Source organism: Alosa pseudoharengus, unplaced genomic scaffold (genome assembly GCF_046254945.1).
Source record: "Alosa pseudoharengus isolate Yale_2024_CS ecotype anadromous, Long Island Sound unplaced genomic scaffold, YU_APseudo_1.1 YU_APseudo_1.1_scf_11, whole genome shotgun sequence".
Classification (NCBI taxonomy): domain Eukaryota; kingdom Metazoa; phylum Chordata; class Actinopteri; order Clupeiformes; family Clupeidae; genus Alosa; species Alosa pseudoharengus.
In genome coordinates, this window is record NW_027468576.1 from 26,507,542 (window position 1) to 26,529,575 (window position 22,034).

The following is a 22,034-nucleotide window of genomic DNA, read 5'->3' on the forward strand; positions in this document are numbered from 1 at the left end:
CTCTAGTTTGATCCACAAATGTGTCATGTGTAGGAAGATGAGGGGAAGGCTTGAAAATCAGAAAATGCCAGATCTGCCAGCAGACAGAGTGTCTGTTGATCCTCCATTCACACACACAGGGCTCGACGTCTTTGGTCCTTGGAGCGTTGTGACACGCCGAACCAGAGGTGGCAGCGCTGAGAACAAAAGATGGGCGGTCATGTTTAGCTGCCTAAGCACCAGAGCTGTTCACCTGGAGGTGATAGAGTCAATGTCAACTTCAAGCTTCATCAATGCCTTCCGTCGCTTCCTAGCTATCAGAGGACCAGTTCAACATCTGCGGTCAGACAGAGGCACAAACTTTATCGGGGCCTGCAAAGAGCTTCAAATCAATACAGAAGACCCAGAGATCAAAAGCTTCTTACAAGATCGAGGCTGCACCTGGTCATTCAACGCACCGCATTCCTCCCACATGGGAGGAGCGTGGGAAAGAATGATTGGAGTCGCACGACGCATTCTTGAAGGGCTTTTGTTAAAAAACAACACCACACGACTCACACACGAAGTGTTGACCACACTTATGGCCGAGGTCATGGCCATCATGAACTCTCGACCTTTGGCCCCCATATTGTCCGACACGGAGGTACCTCAAGTTCTCTCACCTGCGATGCTACTGACCCAGAAAGCAAGCGTCGCCCCTGCTCCTCCAGGTGACTTCAAAATTGATAATCTGCACAAAAGTCAGTGGCGACAGGTCCAGAGCTTGGCGGACTCCTTCTGGAAAAGATGGAAGCAGGAATACTTGACAACACTACAACCAAGAAGGAAATGGACAGAGGACAGGCCGAACCTTCAGGAAGGTGACATCGTCCTACTCAAAGACTGTCAGGTGAAACGCATAGAATGGCCAGTAGGACTTGTCACAAAGGCCATACCAAGCAGTGACAACAGAGTTCGTAAGGTCATGGTCAAGACTGCAAATCAAGGGACTGTGAAAGAATATCTGAGACCCATTAATGATATTGTTTTGCTTTTTTCCAGAGATGATAATTGATTAAAATGTAGTAGGAATGTAGTGGTATAATACGAATTATACCAGACGGGGAGTGTTCTGTTTTAATCTGTTTAAATTTATGCAAGAAGGACACCTACTGGTGTACCCTGGTATAGCACCCTAAGTGCCTTTGTTTTGCCTCGCCTCCGAGAATTTAGTTCTAACGTGTTCATAGAGATGTGTACGACAAGCTGTTTCTCACGGTCAGATCCTTGGAGTAGATACGTCCGTAAGTGTTCTAAGCAATTATTGTTCGAGATATTGTATGTAAACACTCATGAAAATGCCTCTGTTATAATTCTAAAAATAAGGAAATATAAAAAGTTTACTTTTGATTAAGAACGCATGCACGACTAGCGTGCTAATTTCTACTCATAGCTTGCTAATGTAGCTCGTGCTTATCGTCGGATATAATTAGCATGTTGCTTGTGATATGAAAAATACACTTAAAACACATGTTGATGAGATAGTAATTTGACATATGGTAATTTGATGTCTTTCTGTTTATTTTTATAGTTTTACGAGAAAAAAGAATGAGCAACAATGTAATGAGTGAAAGAACTGGACAGGCATGTTTTATGGATCAGTAAAATTCATTGAAGAAACGTTCTGGAGCTTTATTCATTCCACATTCTTCAGTTAGCTATCTGTCTGCGCCTTGCAAGGACGCAATTGCTAGGACAGAATAGTTACCGTTAGCATTGGTTGAGTGATGGAGGCCAATTTGATTATTGATGTATTTGTAGAAAACTACAAATGCGGTTATAGGCTACCAAGCAAATTGATAAGCACTAATCATTTGCTTATGACCATAACCTAGGCTACTAACAGGAGCTAAATTAAGTTAAGCTAAGTGAGTTAGCCACAACATGTTCGCTACGTGATGGTTTTCTAATGGAAAATATATAGGCTACCTGAAAGATGTACCTGTCTATGATGCATCCTAAACACCGGGCTGAGACATTTCTGCTCAAAGTCTCAAAAAGCATCTGAGTCAACGTTCAATCCCAAACACCCATATAGGCTAAGGCTTCAATCCTCTATTTTCAAAGGTGATTCAAGTAAGGAAGAGCATGGCTCAAAGTAAAGTAACTAGGACAGAAACTACATAAATTCGTCAAAGTGAATATCAACTCGCCGCAATGTAGATTTATTAACGCAGGCAGGATGATCTACATCTCCATTTAAACCAAATGTTTTAGAGCGCACGTTGAGAAATGTATCCAGGGCAAGGCTGTACCTACACATATTTGTTGCACGTGCTACAAAAATCATTCTTTGCGATGGATGATTTAGTACCAACATTACACCGGTCCGATACAGTTTTGTGTACCGTGAGACTGAGACGCTTTTTGTTTGTTCGAAGTGCTTGTTTAGGGTGTGAGAGGGGAGTCGATGTGCTTTGATTCCAGCTTGGTAGTTGTAGTCTATGCGATTAAAAAACATGTGTGTGTGTGAAGTATCCAAACAATCATAACGCTTTCATTATGGCTGCTTTAGCTACAGACCTTGAGCTACTGTACAGTGGGTTCCATTTAGAAGTGTCCACTTCATTCGCGCTTTCCGTGATTCACACAGCTGCGTGAAATGTATTACTACTGATATGCAAAACTATTAACTTTTCGCCAAGAGGTGGCAGCTTAAGTCCGCTTGATACTGTAAGCCATTGGTTCCCAAAGGAGATTTTATTTGGGTCGCCAGCATAGCCTAGTGACAATTTATGTTGCGTAATAGGCCTAGCATAGGGCCTACCTTATATAGCTTATAGTTTGTTAACAGTCACGGTTTTGTCATAACTCCCTCTATGCATTTTTGCATTTAGAATAGCTTTGAAACCGGGGGGCGAACACGTCGCAGGGGGTGGGGGGGGGGGGGGGTGCCAGTTTAAACAAATTTAAACAATATTTTTATCGGGCGCCTACCATGGACTAGGCTGGGTGAACTCAGCCTGATCTGCCGGCGATTTCTTTTTCGTTTTCTTAAAAGATTGAGCTTGGTCTAGCGAAAGCCAGACTAACCATGGACCTCATAGTTGCAAAATGCAAGTGAACATGAATCAGCCTATTTGCACGAACGGACAGTAGCTCTTCAACTTGGCCCGTTAAAATGTGTATGAACAGTCTAGCAACGCATTTCATGAAGGCCCTTTTGGACATGTCAGTTAGTTGCACCACTGGGTAAAACTGCATTTTGTTTTAGACTACTGGTATTTAATTTGTGCATTGACAATAAAGCTGAATATCATATGAACTAGATGACTAAACTTATGCATATGTAGAAGAAGAAACATTCACAAAAATCCATGACATGACCTCTCTTCTTGATAGCTGTTGAAAACTGCATGGAACTGACAGGGATTGTTTTGTTTAATAATAAATAAATAAATAAATAAATAAATAAATAAATAGATAGATAAATAGATAGATAGATAGATAGATAGATAGATAGATAATATATATAGATAGATAGATAGATAGATAGACAGATATACTTTATTGATCCCTAGGGGAAACTCAAGGTCACATAGCATACAGATAACACACACACACATTCAATAACAGCAGAAAAAGTAATTAAAAGTATATCTTATAAAAAACACAACTAAGCAATAAGGACTGTAGAAGATAAAGAATATACTAAATATACAAAATACAAATTATATTAAATAAAACTGAATCAAAAACAGTTCAGTTAATAATCAATCAGGTGCGCTTGCAATGACTGAAGCAGGGACTGAGCCTGTGGTTCTCAGTGCATAAGGTAAGGTAAGGTGCTCTGTGTGAATGAGTGTCATGGTGATGGTGCAAATGAGTAAGTCAAACAGTGCAACAGTGCAAGAATAATGTCTATATATCTATATATAAATAACTATATTAAGAAAGGTATGTGGCATGGAGGGAGGGGTTGTGCATATGTGCTAATACAGCACGCAAACAGTGAGGCAGAAGACAAATGTAAAGTGACTAGTGGACAGACAGTTCAAGACATTAGAGGTGGTGAAGAGGCAGACAGACTATGCGGAGAAGTCTATTTCTCCTCTTCCCTTAAGTGATGCATTAAACAGTTCAATGACCCTGGGGATGAATGACTTCCTCAGTCTGTCTGTTGTGCAAGGCAGTGAGCGAAGTCTCCAGCTGATCAGGCTCTTCTGCTTAACAATAGTGCTGTGGAGTGGATGACACTCATTGTCCAAGATGTTAATCCGTTTGTTCAGGGTCCTTTTGTCAGATATTGAAGTGATGCACTCCAGTTCAGCTCCCACTACAGAGCCAGCTTTCCTTACCAGCCTGTCAAGTCGCCCCGCATCCTTCTTCTTTGTGCTTCCTCCCCATACCACTGCATAGAAGAGGACGCTGGCAACAACAGACTGGTAGAACATCCTGAGGAGCTTGCTGCACACATTGAAGGAGCGCAGTCTCCTCAGGAAATACAGCCTGCTCTGCCCTTTCTTGTAGAGTGCGTCAGTGTTGGCTGACCAGTCCAGTTTATTGTCCAGGTGGAGACCCAGGTACTTGTAGGTGCTTACCACCTCGACATTGACTCCATCAATGGAGACTGGTAGCAGAGTGGGCTTAGATCTGCGGAAATCCACCACCATCTCCTTGGTCTTTGAAGTGTTGAGTTGGAGATGATTGAGTTTGCACCATTGCACAAAGTCCTCCACCAGGCTCCTATACTCCTCCTCCTGCCCGTTCCTGATACACCCCACAATTGCAGTGTCGTCAGAAAACTTCTGCATGTGGCATGACTCAGTGTTGTAGCGGAAGTCAGATGTGTACAAGGTGAACAGGACTGGAGAGAGCACAGTTCCCTGTGGCGCTCTGGTGCTGCTGATCACAGTGTCAGAGAGACAGTTCTTCAGTCTGACGAACTGTGGTCGCTCCGTCAGGTAATCTGTGATCCAGGTTACCAGGTGAGCGTCCACACCATCTGCAAGAGCTTGTCTCCCAGTCTGAGGGGTTGGATGGTGTTAAAAGCACTTGAGAAATCAAAGAACATGATTCTCACAGCACTTTTCCCCTTGTCCAGGTGAGAATGTGTCCTGTGTAGAAGATAAGTGATGGCATCGTCCACGCCCACTTTCTCCTGGTATGCAAACTGTAACGGGTCTAGTGCATGGCGTACCTGGGGTCTGAGCATACCTAAGACGAGTCGCTCCATTGTCTTCATCACATGCGATGTTAGAGTGACAGGTCTGTAGTCATTAAGCTCACTAGGATGTGGCTTTTTAGGGACAGGGGTGAGACATGATGTCTTCCACAGTGTTGGAACTTGTCCAAGGCGTAGACTCAGATTAAAGATGTGCTTCAGTGGCTCCCCCAGCTCAGCAGCACAGGCCTTGAGTAGCCTTGGACACAGTCTGTCAGGCCCCGCTGCCTTACCCGTGTGCAGTTTCTTTAGTTTAGCGCTCACTTGAGTTGCTGTGACGATGTAAGGGGAGGGGAGGGGTGCATCTGGGATCTGTGTGTCTGATGGCTGTTGACTGAGGTCGTTGTCGCCTCATTGTTCGTGATCACCGTGTGGGGGAGGGGTGCAATATCCAGTGATGGTGGGGGTGAGTGTTGCACTGGTATTGAGGGGGGGTGGGGGCTGGGGGATGACCACCTCCTTGATGTCCCTGTCAAGGCTGCCAGAGTCGTGGATGCCTCCACAGACGTCAGATGGGGGCAGGCCATGAGGTGATGATGGTTTAGGTTGTTGGGTGTCAACGGGATGTAGAGCTGGAGAGACTGGGAGGCTGGAAGCTGGGGGTAGGGCAGGCAAGCAAACAAGAGCAGTGCCTGAGTCTGCAGGGGGTGGTGGACAGACCACTCCCATTGGAGATGGAGCAGGGCAGTCAAACCTGTTATAGAAGTGGTTCAACTGGTTCGCCCTGTCCAGGTCCCCCTCCACAGAGCTGCTGCTCTTCTTCAGGCCAGTTATAATTTTTTATGCCGTTCCATGCCTCCTTCATGTTGTTTTCCTGCAACTTCTGTTCCACCTTCCTTCTGTAGTCCTCCTTAGCCTCCTTCAGCTTTGAGTTCCACTTGCACGCGCCTCAGCTCTGCCATGTCCCCCTCTCTGTACGCCATCTTTTTTTTTCCTATTAAGAAGGGTCTTGACATTGCTGGTTATCCAAGGCTTGTTATTGGGAAAGCAGCGTAGAGTTCTGGTGGGAACAACAATGTCAATACAGAAATTCAGGTAGTCAGTTGTGCACTGTGTAAATAAATAAATTATGCTGCTACCTTCTGCTTTTCCCAAATACAATGTAGCCTACAGGTGTACCTTTCATCAGTCCAGTTGCAATGGATGGACTGTGATGAACTGCCCTACTTGTGATTGTTTAGAGATTTTAAAGGTTTTATAACAATGCTACAAATCTATTCACCTCTGCAGCGCCACATTGTGTGCGGCCCGCAAACACACATTCCAAACAAGCATACACAAAAGTTTCAAGAGTGGGGGATGGAGTAGAAGATGGAGACAAATTCATTAATATGATTTATTTTTGCGGAATGGATGTACAGGACTGATCGGTGGTCATATTTTGTACCGCTATGCGGTACACCTAGTTTATTTACAAAAAGATAGATCTATGAAAGTAAATTCAAAGATCAAAAAGCCTCTGCCAGACAGAACAGGTACACAGGAAGTGCACAAACTCCAAGACAGCTCCACCTCCACCGCAGAATCACAAACTAAAGCCAGCGGCCCACACACGGTATGCCCAAACAACAACTCATTTGGGCTGAACCCAGTACTTTCCTGAACAGCAACCTCCCTGGCTGCCAACAATAACCACAGCAACCCTTCCTCCCTTAGGGTTAGGGTTCATGTATCATGACAGTGTCATGTCACTCTTATGTAGATACCGTCAAAAAAAAAGTGTTACCCTTTCTAGTGCTCCTTGACTTTGAGCATGATATGCCTTAGCCTGATTATGTAGTCTTTCTAGACAGTTCCAAAACTTATAGTCAGTCTTTGCCAATATCTCAGTTTGGAGTGTAACACAAATGGCAGAAATGAATTCATGAATCATTTCACAATCTAGTGTATTAGTCCTCATGACTTTCCTATTTCTACTACAGTATATTAGACTACTGTCCAGGTGCCTTTCAGCAATATTGGTCTCTGTTTAGCTTGGATAGTAGCATGCTAGCTAATTACTTTAAAATGCCATTAGAATGCTTGCATAACAACAGTAGTACTAGCTGGCTTTTATAGCTATCATCTATTTACAATTAGCTCTTAATGCAACAAAGAACTACTTAGTGATGCACTTCAAAATACTATTCAAAAGCTATCAAACAAGCTGGATTTTTCAGGCCTGCAGGATCCTGTAACACTATCACACTATCAGATATACAGATTGCTTACAAGTAGTCACACACACACACCCACGCGCGTCGCGCGCACACACACACACACACACACACACACACACACACACACACACACACACGACTATCAATCTTGCATGATTTGAAATGATCAGTTAGATGAGTCAAGAGGGTGATCAGATGATAAGATGTTGACTTTCTTCGTGACAATTACGCCATTTCCCTTTGCAGTATCTCAAAGAGTCCCAGGCTCTATCCAATCAGAAAGTAAGACAAGCTCAAAATCAGAGATAGGCCTGGTGCCATGGTGCTGGGCTTTCATATGTTATATCTCATGTGAATCCAGAATTACTGTAATCCACCCCACTAGTAAAATGTGCATTTCAAGTGTTTCCAGTCAGGATTTCTTGTTCAAATAGATAAAATGTGCATTAAAAAGTTGGATGGAAACCTAACTTGCTGCTCTGTGTGGGTGGAGTGAAGAAGATAGGAGACGTCTTCTTCCTCCAAGCTATCTTAGCCATGGGGAGACAGTTAGGATAACCAACAGCTCTTTGGCTCAGGTGAAAAAATCATGAAGAAAATGGCAAACATAAATACAACTAGATGTTAGTGAAGTCAGCAGGAGGCACATTCCAAAGGTACTATATTCAAGTTAAAGTTTATTTGGAGTTGAGAGGCATTTTCCGTCACAGCATATGAACAGTTCATAATCAAGCAAATTTGATGAGCAATATGCCTTTACTCTCATTCAGCGTATTCTTTACAAAAGATGTGTTCATTCAAATACATCCCGAACAGAAAAAGCAAATAAGCTTATATTTCAACATATTAACTTTATAAAATATATATGATAATGGTTTTAGAAAAGCAAAAGGCTCTAGGATAAAAATGCTCCACAACGACTAAGAGGAATTTTAGGGATTTTGCTGCGTCAAGTCCAACAACACCTCTTTCTAAAACCACTGTAACCTACAACCTCCTTGGGCTTATTATACACCTCTAACAGACTTTTTTCATAGACTGACACCAGGGTTTACAATTATTCACTTGCCCCATGCCCTTTTTCAATTATTCACATCTTCCAACACATTTAGCATTTATTGAAAAATGTACTCTAGTTACATTATGTTGTTTTTGATGCCTCTCCACCCTACTGTATCTCCACCCTAGAAAATGTATTTCACTTCCTGGGAGACAACTTTGTCTAAACTTAGACCTGACCAACATGTGGTGAGTTATGGAGCATAGACCGCATGTCAAGGTTTTAATGGACTCTGAGGACTTATGCAATCATAAATCTGGCGAAAACAAGAACTATCAGATTGAGACAGTGCCACAACAGCCCCTCAGTAAAAATGTTGTTGATTAAGTATTTGTTTGTTTAGACACTATAATTATATTCACTATTATTATATCAAAACCGTTTTGAATAATATGAAATTGCGCCTGGTTTAACGTCATGACTTCAGGTTTTAAAGAGTCAGATAGCAGTGAGCCAAGCTAAACGTGATACTGAAATCTGAAATTGAGCCATTATGGAAAATTGTGCATGAATGAGGTGATCATTTGGCAGATCTCACAGAGCCAGACGAAAAACGTTGCCTGTGCAATGGTCCCCATGGTGGGAAACACAAATATCTGTCACACTGAGATTTTTTTTTATCTACACTGCTTGGCATCTTAAAAGTGTGGTTTTGGCAACATGATGCACAACACTAGCATTACATGGATCGGAATAGACATGGCCATTCGAAGTGTCAATACTGTCACAGTAGATTATGTATTTATTAAAGCTGATTACAAAATACTGATGTTAGTTTCAGAAAGAAAATATATGTGAGATGGAAACTATTTTTGGAGAAAAAAGCTGGCAAACTGAAAGGTATAACCTTGATGAAAGTCTTTGATTCATGGAGAAATACAAGGAATTCCTTCAGAAGCAGGAAAGCAGAAAACATAAATTAAAAACAGGTCCCTTGAATACAGGTCTCTCTTTCATACATTTGGAAACACACATGCAGGCACGCACACATGCACAATGGAGAGAGATTTTATCCATCCCTTTGTGTCGCTGAAACTGAAAATAGTTTTTCAGGTATTCTGAAGCCTTTTATAGGAAAGCTGTGAGGTCTATGAGCTTTAAAGAGGCATATGGTCTCTATTAAGAAGTCACATAACAGAATATGTCAAACATTCCTTTCTATTAGAATTCTACAGGATCAAGCCTTATAAGCACCCCATGATGGTGTACCCGGTAACTTCAAAGTCTTTTTTTGAGGAAAGACGAAATTAATAATAAACTCACATTTTGAGAGCAGAATGAATACTCTCATTGATCATTTATGATCTATTTGATTGTTTTGTGATTTATTGATATTGGTGTTCCATTTAACACGGGAAACTTTTGACAATCAGTGCAGTTGGTTGTTTATAAAAAGTAATCAGATGATTAGTACATATATTTAAATTGCTATCTGAATTGTGTATCCTCATAAAACTTTACACATGAAAGTATATTAACATTTCAGTTTGATGGATTATGCAAACAAAACTCAAATCATGTCTGTTATTACACCGTGAGGAATCTGATTTCTGTCATGGTTATTTATTCTAACTCAGTTTCTACAATCTAGTTAAACATACAATGATGATTTCATAAATGGCACAAGAATAAAAATGACAGACAGATGTATACAGTAGCATTCATGAAAATCTAATTTCGATATTAAAAAATGCCAGGCATCCATCCATCCATCCATCAATCTATATCGAATATATATATATATATCTCACAGCTTGAATCTCATCAACCTATATCGAATATATATATATATATATATATATATATATATATATATATATATATATATATATATATATCTCACAGCTTGAATCTTTGCTGAAGATGACATAAGGCATTTGAAAAATGAGACTAACGTTTGGGGAGGCTTCACTGTGAAAGCTTGCAATCCACAGGAGGAAGTTGAAAGCCCCATGGGCCAGGGTCACTGGATAGCACAGTTTTCCCTTTCCACAGGGGGACAGGCTGTCAAACTTTTCCCACGCTGCGAGTGTAAGATGCAGAAGCCTCCAGTGGAGGCCATTCCTGTTTCTATGGACGCAGTGTCATCCCAGCCAGCATCAATTGTTTGAACACATGGGACCCTGGCGGGACCTGCACATACTTGTTATGACAACATACCATGGTGCATATGGTCAAAATATTAAGTCAAACTTTTGGCAGTAGAAGAGCAAAAATGGGATGTATGTTCTTGGCAGCATCACATACGAGGTGACAGAGACTAAAGATAGTGGCTGTTCTTTTGGTCCTTGGGTCAGCCTGAAATGCTCTGCCTCATGTTCAGCCTTTTGGTGACATCAGGGGAACGTCTAATTTTCTCAAACAGTTTGTACTGCGTCTGAGCTCTCCACGTCTCCCCAGCTCTGAGGTCATCTGAGGCAGCTCAGAGCGCAATCTGTGAATCTGAAGCTGTTTGTACTCAGAGGGATAATCCACATGACCACCCATTGAACTTCAACAAGATTTACAAGAACTTTAACTACATGGCCAAAGCTTTTAGCTTTATGCTGTTTGGTGTATAATGTGCATAATGGAATGTCCCTTTAAATTCCATTTAATGAGTGACTCATCCAAAAGCACCTAAACAATATGGTAAACTAGATGTACCGCAGAGCGGTACAAAATATGACCGCCGCCCAGTCCAGCACATTTTTTCCACAAAAATAAATCATGCTGAAAGGCCTATATGATACTAACTGTCTCACTAAATTGCATTATCCACACTCAATTCTCACTGGTATCTGCTAGACAACAAGTACCAAAACATGATTAGTGCATAGATTTCACATGTTAAATTCATTTTATACAACCCCACCTCCATCTTGCCTGTTCATAATTCTGAGAAATTCTTGAATTGTGTGCATGTGTGCATGTACATGTTTATGTTATGTGTGTGGGTGTGGGTGTATGTGTGTGTGTGTGTGTGTGTGTGCGTGTGCGTGCGCTTGTGTGTGTGCCTGCGTATGTGCCTGTGCAAGCGTACTCTACTGTGTGAGTATGTGTCATACGTATGATTACTGTGAATGTATGTGTGTGTGTGTGTATCTGTTTGTGCACATGTGTGTACATGAAATGGGTTAACATGACCCCTGGAGGCAAACATACGGAAAAAAATGGTCATCCTAGTCCCTACAGTTCTCAAGATATTCACAGAGAACTGTGTCTGCCCTACCCTCCTTTCGGGGGTCCAGTCCAGCGGGGGGGCTACAGATCAAAACGAAAAACGACGGTTCCATGCTATCCATGTGGGGTTACATGCCCACCAAGTTTTGTGTACCCCGGTCTTTCAGTGTCCCGGGAATCATTGTTGGTGTACGTCACTAAATGTACACATAAATTATTTTATTGTAAGGCCCCCCATGAACGAAAGTACACAAAACTTGGCATGCATTCGGAGGGTGTCATAATGATCCTACACTTTTAATTTCGTGCAGTTTTGACCTTGTCAGCCAGAGATATTGTGATGAAAACACCTAATTTTTTGCTTTTTAATTTTTAACTAGGTGGCGCTATACATGAAATAAGTGGTAATGGGATGGGTTGACATGCCCCGTTAAGACCAACATACATAAAAAAGGTGGACCTCCTAGGCCCTACGGTTCTCGAGATATTCACAGAAAACTGTCTCCGGCCACCTACAGGCCAGTTGGTGTATAGTAACATAAATTAATTTATTGTGTGGCCCCCCATGAACGGAATTCCACAAAATTTGGCGTGCATACAGAGGGTGTCATAATGATCATACACTTCCAATTTCGTGCAGTTTTGACTATGTTAGGTCACAGATACCTTCAATTACAACACCTCATTTTTACTTTTTTGTGTTTAACTAGGTGGCGCTATACATGAAATGAGTGGTTATGGAATGGGTTGACATGGCCCCTTGAGATCAACATACAAAAAAAAAATGGTCCTCCTAAACCCTACGGTTCTCGAGATATTCACAGAAAACTGTGTCTGCCCTACCCTCCTTTCGGGGGTCCAGTCCAGCGGGGGGGCTACAGATCAAAATGAAAAACGATGGTTCCATGCTATCCATGTGGGGTTACATGCCCACCAAGTTTCGTGTACCCCGGTCTTTCAGTGTCCCGGGACTCATTGACGGAAATTTGGGCATGCGAAAAAAAAAAAAAAAAAAAAAAAATCTGACTAAACCTATATGACCGCCGCTTCGCTGCGCGGCGGTCATAATAAGAGGAAAAGTCGTGCTTTGTATTATCAAGTGAAACCATCAATACAGCCTCCATCTAAACATCATTTTTTACACATAAAGCACTGTGGTGTCAGAAAAAACCCCTAAATATTTGGTTTACTGTTAAGGTATTTAAGCAGATGTGTTTGTCCAATGTGACAAACTAAATACTAGATTAAAAAAAGTAAATGAAAAAAAAATGTCAAAAATAGAATCTAATCTACCGGTAATTTTGACATAAAACTGTAGGCCTACTTATATACATAATGTTAGGATGTCAATGATTTCCCTCACCTATTATTGATTTCCCTCACCTATTATTTAGATACCAGTTACCAGATGTTTTTTACTAATTAAACATGCTTTGTCTTCTTATGCCAATATGTAGTCATTGAAGGTAAAAATGGATAATACATTATTTGTTGTTATTAGAGACACCTAATGGCAAATCATATGACTATGTCAGTCAGAAGAAAGTCTTGCATTCAGAAATGTCTTAGAAAAACCTATAGCATCATCTAGTGGACAATGTCTGCTCTGATTTAACTGTGGCACAGTTTAGGTTTACAGTAATCTACTGTACAGTTCCTAGCTGTTGTTTTAAAGAAAGTAATGAGGGGAATTCCAGCTCTCTTTATCGAGCCAGATCTTTTGGCTCAGCTCACCAATAAGAGCTTGTTTGACTCCCAAAGGCAATAACTTTATTTTTGGTCAAAAATTAGTTATTGTCATTTTTGCCTTTGTGTTACAATGATCTTGTATGGTGTACAGCAATTATTTTGATTACAGCCTTTTGCCCTAGCATGACTAGGGTCAAGGGTCAAGTTTGAGCTCAAGATTTCTCTATGCACATTTTTTCATTAAAAAAGCTGATTGCCAGACAGGAGACAGGAGCCAGCTCTTAAAACCACATAGGTCTCAGTACAAATTTCAAGTTTTTGCCTGAAATTGCACTGTGCCTATTTACAAGGGCATTGTTCCCACCTCTTTTGGGGCCTACTATCAAGTGTTGGACCTCTATAGAAAGCTGAGAACCTAGTTTTCGTAGGAAACAGTCAAAATAACTGTGTGATGTAGTCACACAGAGTTTCAGAGGCTAAAATATAGTTTTTTCTTTCTGCCGGATTACAAGCATCTCTGAACTGACCACATTTCAGCCCTCTGGGTCACTTGATATCCCTTAGAAACACAACTGAGCCCTAGCACCAGGTCTTGTGAGGCTGTGTGCAAATGTAGATCAATATAGAATGAAAATATGAGTGCTTTAAACCATTATTTGCCAAGGTATGTTCATGCGTTTTGTAAAATGCCTATGGAAACTCCTCATAGGACTTTTTGTTATCCAAAATGCATACTGACTCTCAAATGCTTACTGCACATGAACCCCTTTGTGTAGAAGCATAATCCTGGTATCAAATGAAAGGTACCACTTTGAGGTTTCTTGTGGACTATTTAGATTGTATGTCGGGTGTTCTGATATAGACTGACTACACAAAATATGGAATAATTACAAAAAAGTCTCTATTTTTGCATTTACTTTGTTGGTTCAATGAGTGTGTATAAGATAAACTATACATCTGTACAACTAATATTGGATAATACAACATGAAGATTCAATTTCTATGGATTCTTCTGAATATTCCAGTACCCAATATGTTGCATCTACTTATGGTGCTGCAGCTACACTGCAGCCAGAAGTCAGGGTAACACCAAAAGCGGAGGAGGGGGAGGGGGGCATTTTTGATCAAATTTAATTGAGACATAATAAAATGAATCTGAAAATGTAAAGCACTATACAGATTGTACATGAAAAAAAGTTGTCATTTTTGGATTCCCAAGAGCCAAAGCTTTGAAATGGTGTATAACATTACTATGCTACATAGCAATATGGTGCATACAATTGATTTAGAATGTTGGTGGGAGAAGAGGGTAACCGTCCCGCAAGTGGCGGCAACATAACACCCCCATCACCCCGCAAAATGAATGCATAAATAAATAAATAAAATAAATAAATAAATAAATAAATAAATAAATAAATAAATAAATAAATAACTTTTGTAGTCAGGTACTACATACATTTCTGTAAAATATGTCCACTATCCACTGATGTTACTTTTATTTCATTATTAGGCTTGAAAAAATATTTAATTGATAAGATTAATAAGCAGGCAAAATCAGAACTATGATGGTGGGATATTCTATGGCTTAGCAATTTACGAAAACATATGCACTGAAACATATTTTATTGTAAATTGTTTTATTCACTGAAGTCCTCAGGGAAGATTCACAGGGAACCATTGGATGGAAGAATGCAACCTGTGTGCAGATGTCATGTAGATTTAGCCCAAGGCACAGTTGATTTGTTTCGCCAACATTTGAATCATTGATATGGAGAGAAAATTAATTATCTTGCAAAATGGGAGACAATGCAGGAACTAAGTTGCTGATTTCAATACTAGATTCATCGAGTATGCGTAGGCCTACTGTAACTGTACAGATGAACACAATATTGGATTCTGTAGGTTCTATGACAGTGGTTCTCAAACTTTTCACAATGAGTACCACCTCAGAAAACAGTTGGCTCTCCAAATGTACACATTCACATATTGTATTTTATTGCCAATTTCACATATTGTATATACATGCTGTTTTGCGTCGTTTGTTGCTGGCAGGTGCCATGGAAATTTCACATGTGCTGGGCTCCTTGTCACCAACTTTAGTTTCTGCTCCACCACGCTTCTCTTTCTAATACTTCCCGTTTGGAGCCATGATTGCATGAATGTTTTTGGTCCATCATGTTTCCTTCCTTTTCCTTTGCTTGCCATCACTAGCTTGTTAACCATTTGCTAATGCTCCATACAGTGAAGCCCATGGGTGGATTATGAACCTTCGGGCCCCTGGGCCCAGATGTATTAAGGGCCCCCCACTTATTGTCGTATATGTGGGGGTGGGGGTTTGGGGGTCCTCCCCCAGAATTTTTTTAATTTGTTTGCTGTAATTTCCTGTATTCTGGTGCATTTTGGGGATGGCCAATACTAAATTCAATCAGATTCATAGCCTACATCCTGATTTGTTGATATTGAGGCAATGAATCCATGCAAAGGCTTGGGCTTCAGGGCCCCCTGGGCCTGGGCCCGGTAGGCCCGTGCAGTAATCCATCCCTGGTTAAGCCAAGGAGGCTTATTGGCTCCTATTGGCTGATATACAGTAAAAACGAATATTGGCCTACTTTTTTCATGAAAAAATAAGAAATAGTTTAAATTTAACTTCAATGATCACATGGTTAAGGATTTTTCATTATATATATTTTGATATTATTTGAATTTTGATTATGTCATCTTTATAAAAAAAAAAAAAATGTTGGAGACTAGCTCCTAGACTAGCCTATCACTAGAAGGAGTCCACGTAGCCTACGACCATGGTACCCATAGCCTACCACAGTTTCAGAACCACTGTCCTATGAGATTCTGCTGTTTTTGGTATGTGTTGGCTATTTGTCATGTCGTGACTAGTGAGTTAAGAATCTGTGAGCTACTCAACCAAGAGGAATTGGTGTGGTGGACGCGAACTGTATGCAGACTGTGCATTTTTATGTCAATTCAAAGTTTTCTTGCAAGCCGCTTATCATAGCAACTAACTAGCAGCAATGGAATTGCCCCGGACCGGTAGTGTCGTTTCACGAGATATCTGTGCAAATCGATGAGAATCAAAATAGTGGTTGGGAGTGGGACAGTTTTAAGTAGCAATCAGAAAAGTGGTAGGGACATGTCCCTGTTGAAATTATTAGTTACAGTATGTACGGACAAGTCTGAAGATACAACTTTTGGGGAACACCAGTTGACGCCGACTGGAATCAACATGACCATGCGCATTATGCTGCAGGCTATTTTCTGCTGAAGAATTGTGAAATATGAGGGTACACAATCTGTATGAAATGTAACAATTTACCAGCTTTCCAGTGATTACCTTACTGGCGCATAGCTTAGCCAAACAGTGAACCATTCTGTTGTCCGACACAGGTTGTCATCATGGTGATTAGTAGCAGGTCTTGGCGAGTAGCAGATCAGGGTCAGGATGACTGTTGTTATTATAGACGTTGTGTTATTTCCCGTTATGAGATAACTTTGTGTTAGTGTCCAATGTTTCTACACCACTTGTATGCAGCCTTGTTGTGACTACCTCAGTATCCCACTACTTCATATTGTAATGTCTCACTAAATGCCAGTGATAGAACTTCCTCGACAGGTATATATCCCGGGGGGGTCCACCCCCATCAAGTGTTCCTACCCGAACACAGAAAGTTGCTAGGTCGGTAATCGCCGATAGAGGGCCGCTTAGGAACTAGTGACACCAGTGTATCCATGTGTTCATTTCAATATTGTGTATCAGTCTGATTTTATACAGACACAATTTTTCAAGTGATGTATGAAGGGCCTGTAGCCCGACGAGCCAGACCCACATTATGATGTAGGGTCTGGGGACTCACCATTCACAGTGCTCAGTCCGAGGGCGGGATAATCGGTTGTCTTTCAAATTTCCTCTGCACGCAATAGGATAGCGCTACAACTCATGAGTCCCATGCATTTTCCCACCAGCGGAGCTAGTTGGCTAGTTTGCTAGTTGGCTAAACTTTTGCCAACTTAAAAAAGCTTAACTCGTGTCACGCTGTTCACCAACAGCAACATCCACCTTCTTTGTTTTCAAGTAGCAGGGAATTCACGCCGAACCGTTGCCATCAATCATTATCAATAATCATTATTAAGTGTAAGTTCAGTGTAAATTGACCCATAGTCCTGTTGTTCAAGCTCATCGCATGCAGCCCATAGGATAAAGAAAGACAATTTGGGACAACATAGGCCAAGTTATGGACAGGCAGCTCAAAGCAGACCCATGGGGGGAGTTACTTTCAGTTTCAGTTTTGATGCCTCTATATGGGTCTGCTTTAAGCTGCCTGTCCATAACTTGGTCTACGTTGTCCCAAATTGTCTCATTCTTTTTCCGAGGAGCTGCATGTGGTGAGCTTATACAACAGGGCTACAGTATGGGTCAATTTACACTGAACTTACACTTTAAGCCCGTCTACCGACTCTATACACGATGTGATTGGCCTTATCGAAGTTTCATTTTTCCAGCTCGCAAGCCAACAGAGTTGTTAGACTATCTTGGCAGCCGCTAGGGTGCGTCTAGATTTCTAGGCTAAAGGGCCTGTGTGATGATGGTGAAATAATTCACCAATAGGTGGCAGTGTATACCAGTGTGTTGTCTACAGATGCTCCTTTTTGATTTTGATGATGGTGGCCCACTGTTTCATGCTATTGCCTAAACCTCTTTGATGCTGAGCATGAAGTAGTAACAAGGCTAGTTTACACATTACAGATACACAGATATGTCCTTTCTTAGTTAGCTATAGGCATGTACAGTAGAGTGGTGGGAAATACTGTGTTGAGTGAACGGGAGAAAGCTGTTTTATGAACATGCACTGTTCACTGTTATGTACCTGATGTCATTATACATATGCACAGTGATATCTGTGTAAGTGAAGTGAAGTAAAGTGAAAAGAATACAATTTGACAAGATTACACACTTTTTATGTCTCCTGAAATATTTTATTTTACCATGCATTGTTGTTGAAATCATTTTTCAACAGCATTTATGACGTATAAACATAATATGGCTGTACATGTAGCATGCAAGGCATTTCCGGGACTTGCAGAGATTGCACACAGCTTTACATCTTTGTCAACAGACACTGCTCAGATAAATATTTACAGCCACCCATACCTGGCATGTCAAGATACCCTTATTTTGTTGACTTTATTAGAATGGCTGGGTTGTCCTAATCTTGAAAAGAAAACATCCGAAAAGTAAAGGATGTTTAAAAATGTTGATCACAAAAAAAAAAAGTAAAGGATGTTTGCCTCTACACTACTGTCCTACATTTACAGCCTGTCATATACTTTCATTAGTAGTATGTTAGATCTCAGCCATGCATACAAAAGTGCTGATGATAGAGACAGTGGTTATAAAACCTGCTACATAATCACTAGACGGATCAGACTGATGGATGAGTAGTTTCATGCAAATCCACAGCAACGGAAAGTACAAAAGGTGATCTTAATATTTCAATCAGTTCTTGTCTAATGCAGCTGTCTTACTCGTAGATTACTCGTAACTTGTGGATGCAATAGAATGCAATATGAACATCCTATTAGACACTTCTTACAGTAGATCTTACAGTGTTTTTTCTAGGCCTACTGTCTTCCACCACCTTTTAGGTAAACCCCATTGATAATGTACAGCTGGCACATGCATAGGCAAGGCAAACTTTGGTATTGTTATTTTAATGCAATACTTATGATAATTGATTCAGATTTCACCACTGTTTCATAATCATTCTCAACATATACATGTTGGATGTGCCTTAATATGTAATCCTTGTTGTACAACTCAGTTTATCAGCCAATGCTGTGGTATATTGATCATGGCTAGTGCCTTTATAAAAGAGAAAAGGCTCACTGTGTGCTGTGAGCTATGGAGGACAACTCCAAACAGTTGCCGCGGTTACTTTGTAAACCTACCCCATCTGCCCAAGCTTTTCCTGTGCTCGGTGCTCAACAGGGCTTTGTCTAAAGTAGCAAATGCATAAAAAAAGCCTTTGATTTCATATCATGTAGCCAAATTCATGGAGTAGTGCAGTGTTGTATTTTTTTTACATAATGCATAAGTGAACCTCAGTGGACACATATCTCGTAAAAGCTTGCCATGGCATATTTGAGTATTTGTATTTAAACACAGTGTTTCAATGTGTTCAGTAATGTATGTATTTTATGCAGGAACAAAAAAACAATATGTGAGTTTTCTTTTGTAGATGGTGTCAGTCTACTATATATTGTACTGATATGTTTAGTAACAATGTCACAGTTGTAGGCTATGAAATGTGATGCAATTTGAATTTGCTTGTTCGGTCAAAATACAAGGAAATTTAACGATACAATTTACAATTTAAATATTTTATTCTGTTTTCCATTAGAAAGAGAGATGAAAAAGTATTGCACATCTTTTCCTATCTTCAAAGACATTTTAAATCCACGTTCAATGAGCTTTTTTTCCATGACTTTATAAATACATTAATAAATAAATAAATACAATTCTATAAAAAAAATCAAAGTTATGTATATGTGTACTCTAGTCTATATGGAGTGCTTCAAGCCTCCATCTTTCAGAGTCCTCCATTTTAGTCAGCTTAGCAGCTTCTCTGGTTGCATAAGTGCTTTTCCTGTTTCAGAACATTCACTCTGTTTGTGCATGTAGGAGGCAGCAGTCTTCGACTCTGCTCCATCACCGCTACTTCCAGTCTCGGCCGCTCTTCCCCAGGCATGCAGGTGCTGTCTGTCTCCACCTGTCCCATCTTTGGTCAGCCATTGTCCTCGAACCTCCAACTGTCCTCGTAGAACCACCATCCTTATGACGACCAGTGATCCTCTACCATCCTTGTGTTTCACACTTCTTCTCTGTTGCACTCTGCCGACCTCTTTCTCTCTTGTGATTAGAAATGGTGGTTGTGGTCACCTGTTTGGTTCAAGCCTTTTTCTGGCACATCAGACGCTGCTTGTTGAGTGTGGGCTGGTTGACGAGGTCTCGGTATACTGATGACCGCAGGAACCGTGGATAGCAGTCTTTCTCCATCAGGATATAGATCCGGTACTGCGCCATATCAAAGCAGGATGTTGTGGGGTGAAGCAAGTTGGCTTTGGTGATCTCCTGGGTCTCATGGTCAATATTAACCTAGCAAGAAAGGAAAAGAGAGAGAAGGAAGTCTTTAATACAACGTGTCACTTGTCACACACGCACGCACGCACACACACACACACACACACACACACACACCACACCTCTGAAACGGAAGTGTATAATTTATAGATAAAAAGTAGCAAATTTACCTCTCTGGGTGCTTCAGTCCCAATGAACTCATTGTATATTCTCTCTGCTTTGGATGGTAGCCTGGCTACTAATTTGGTCTTTTTGAAGTCTTCACAGGCGAGGTAAAAGGCGATGTTCTCCTCACTGAACTCTGAAGTCAAGAAGGCCCTGAAGGCATACAATCCATCTGAAGAAAAGATAGGATAAGAGGTTTGGTTAAAGGCAGACAGTCACATTTATTTGAGCTTCCTCTTCAGATCTGCAGAGGGATTGCATGAACCTCTGATGGTAAGACACACTGTTCACTTAGACTGAAAATTAAAGTGACTCTCATCTTTACTTTAAAAAGCATCTGTACTGCAGTGATGTATTCTTTATATATGCCGCGTGTGCCTGCTACTGAGGCTGATTTCTTGAGATCTGTACATGTTTGTTTCTACAAATTTAATGTGGTTACTTACGTTTGCTCGACAGAAGCTTTTCAAAAGATTGTTTCCACTGCAAACATTCCTCCAAGGTAGGTCTGTAGATAAAAGAGAATGAACTGGTTATTATGACTATTATTTGCTGCTTTATTTTTCTCCAGAGAATGTTCATGGTAAAAATGTTAAAGTCAGCAGCTTCACAGCATCTATATTTACCTGGGTTTTCCTCCTTTATAGGACAAGCAGGGACGACTCCAGTCTTGCCTCTTGAGAAAGCTCCTAATGCGAGCCTTAAGTTCTTTTACTCTGTGATAAACAAAAGTAAACACATGCTCATTTCAATACTATCATATCATCATGTAAAATTAAGTAAATAAGTAAAGAATCGTTAGTAAACACAACATCTCTGATAATCTATTTACTAGCGTTAATGTGTTCATGTATCCATAGATTTCAATATAAATCATTAACACTTAATAGACCTACTTTACTCTGGACATCTTAATACAGGAAAATGGCACAATGAAGAATTATGTACCTTTCAAAGTATGTGGCAGGCAGCACAGCTAGTCCTTTGCACATTGTGACAGTGGTTATATTCCTTTTAGCTTAGTGTGGCTGGCAAACAGAGCAGTAATGTGCTTTTGAACAGAGCTCTCAGAGCTTATATATGGCAGACAGCAAGCGTCACCAATCTTCAGCCAATGGCTAGTAAGCTCTGCTCTGTGTGCGTGTGTGTGTGTGTTAGAGAGTATGCTTTTGCTTTGTGTGTATGTGTGTGTATAAGAGAAAGAGAGGGGGGGATTACTGAGACCAAAAGATACAGAGTTAATTTTCCCTGATAATTTGTATGTCCCTAGTGACAAAACATTTGTCCTTCATGTTGTTTGTTTTTTCAGGTGAAAAGCTCTCCTTTACCTAGGAAGAAAAACAAAATGCTCTTCCAGTCATAAGGGGATTTCTTTTCAGTGAATGATTCAGTGGATGACTGTGTTGTAACATTGCTGTAATCAAAAAAGAGGATGCCCTTCCAGTGAATTGATTTTGTCCACATGTA

The 22,034-nt window shown here is 40.7% G+C and overlaps 1 protein-coding gene across 1 annotated transcript; it reads right to left on the reverse strand.

The window, feature by feature from the left end:
* Positions 1–19,626: 19,626 nt before the first annotated feature.
* Positions 19,627–21,604, reverse strand: rgs16 (regulator of G protein signaling 16). The gene is made up of 5 exons (XM_076278630.1): positions 21,516–21,604; positions 21,194–21,283; positions 21,014–21,075; positions 20,573–20,739; positions 19,627–20,417 (listed from the first exon to the last, which is right to left on the reverse strand). Exons 1-5 carry the CDS (start codon positions 21,557–21,559, stop codon positions 20,211–20,213), a joined length of 570 nt encoding a protein of 189 aa, XP_076134745.1. The 5' UTR covers positions 21,560–21,604; the 3' UTR covers positions 19,627–20,210.
* Positions 21,605–22,034: the final 430 nt, after the last annotated feature.

Bases quoted from the DNA above. Each gene is read 5' to 3' on its own strand.
- rgs16 (XM_076278630.1), bottom strand. From the start codon at position 21,559: ATGTGCAAAGGACTAGCTGTGCTGCCTGCCACATACTTTGAAAG. The intron at 21,284-21,515 runs GTACATAATTCT...TGTTTATCACAG, and splicing joins CCTGCCACATACTTTGAAAG to AGTAAAAGAACTTAAGGCTC. The intron at 20,418-20,572 runs GTAAATTTGCTA...CTTTCTTGCTAG, and splicing joins GGACTGAAGCACCCAGAGAG to GTTAATATTGACCATGAGAC.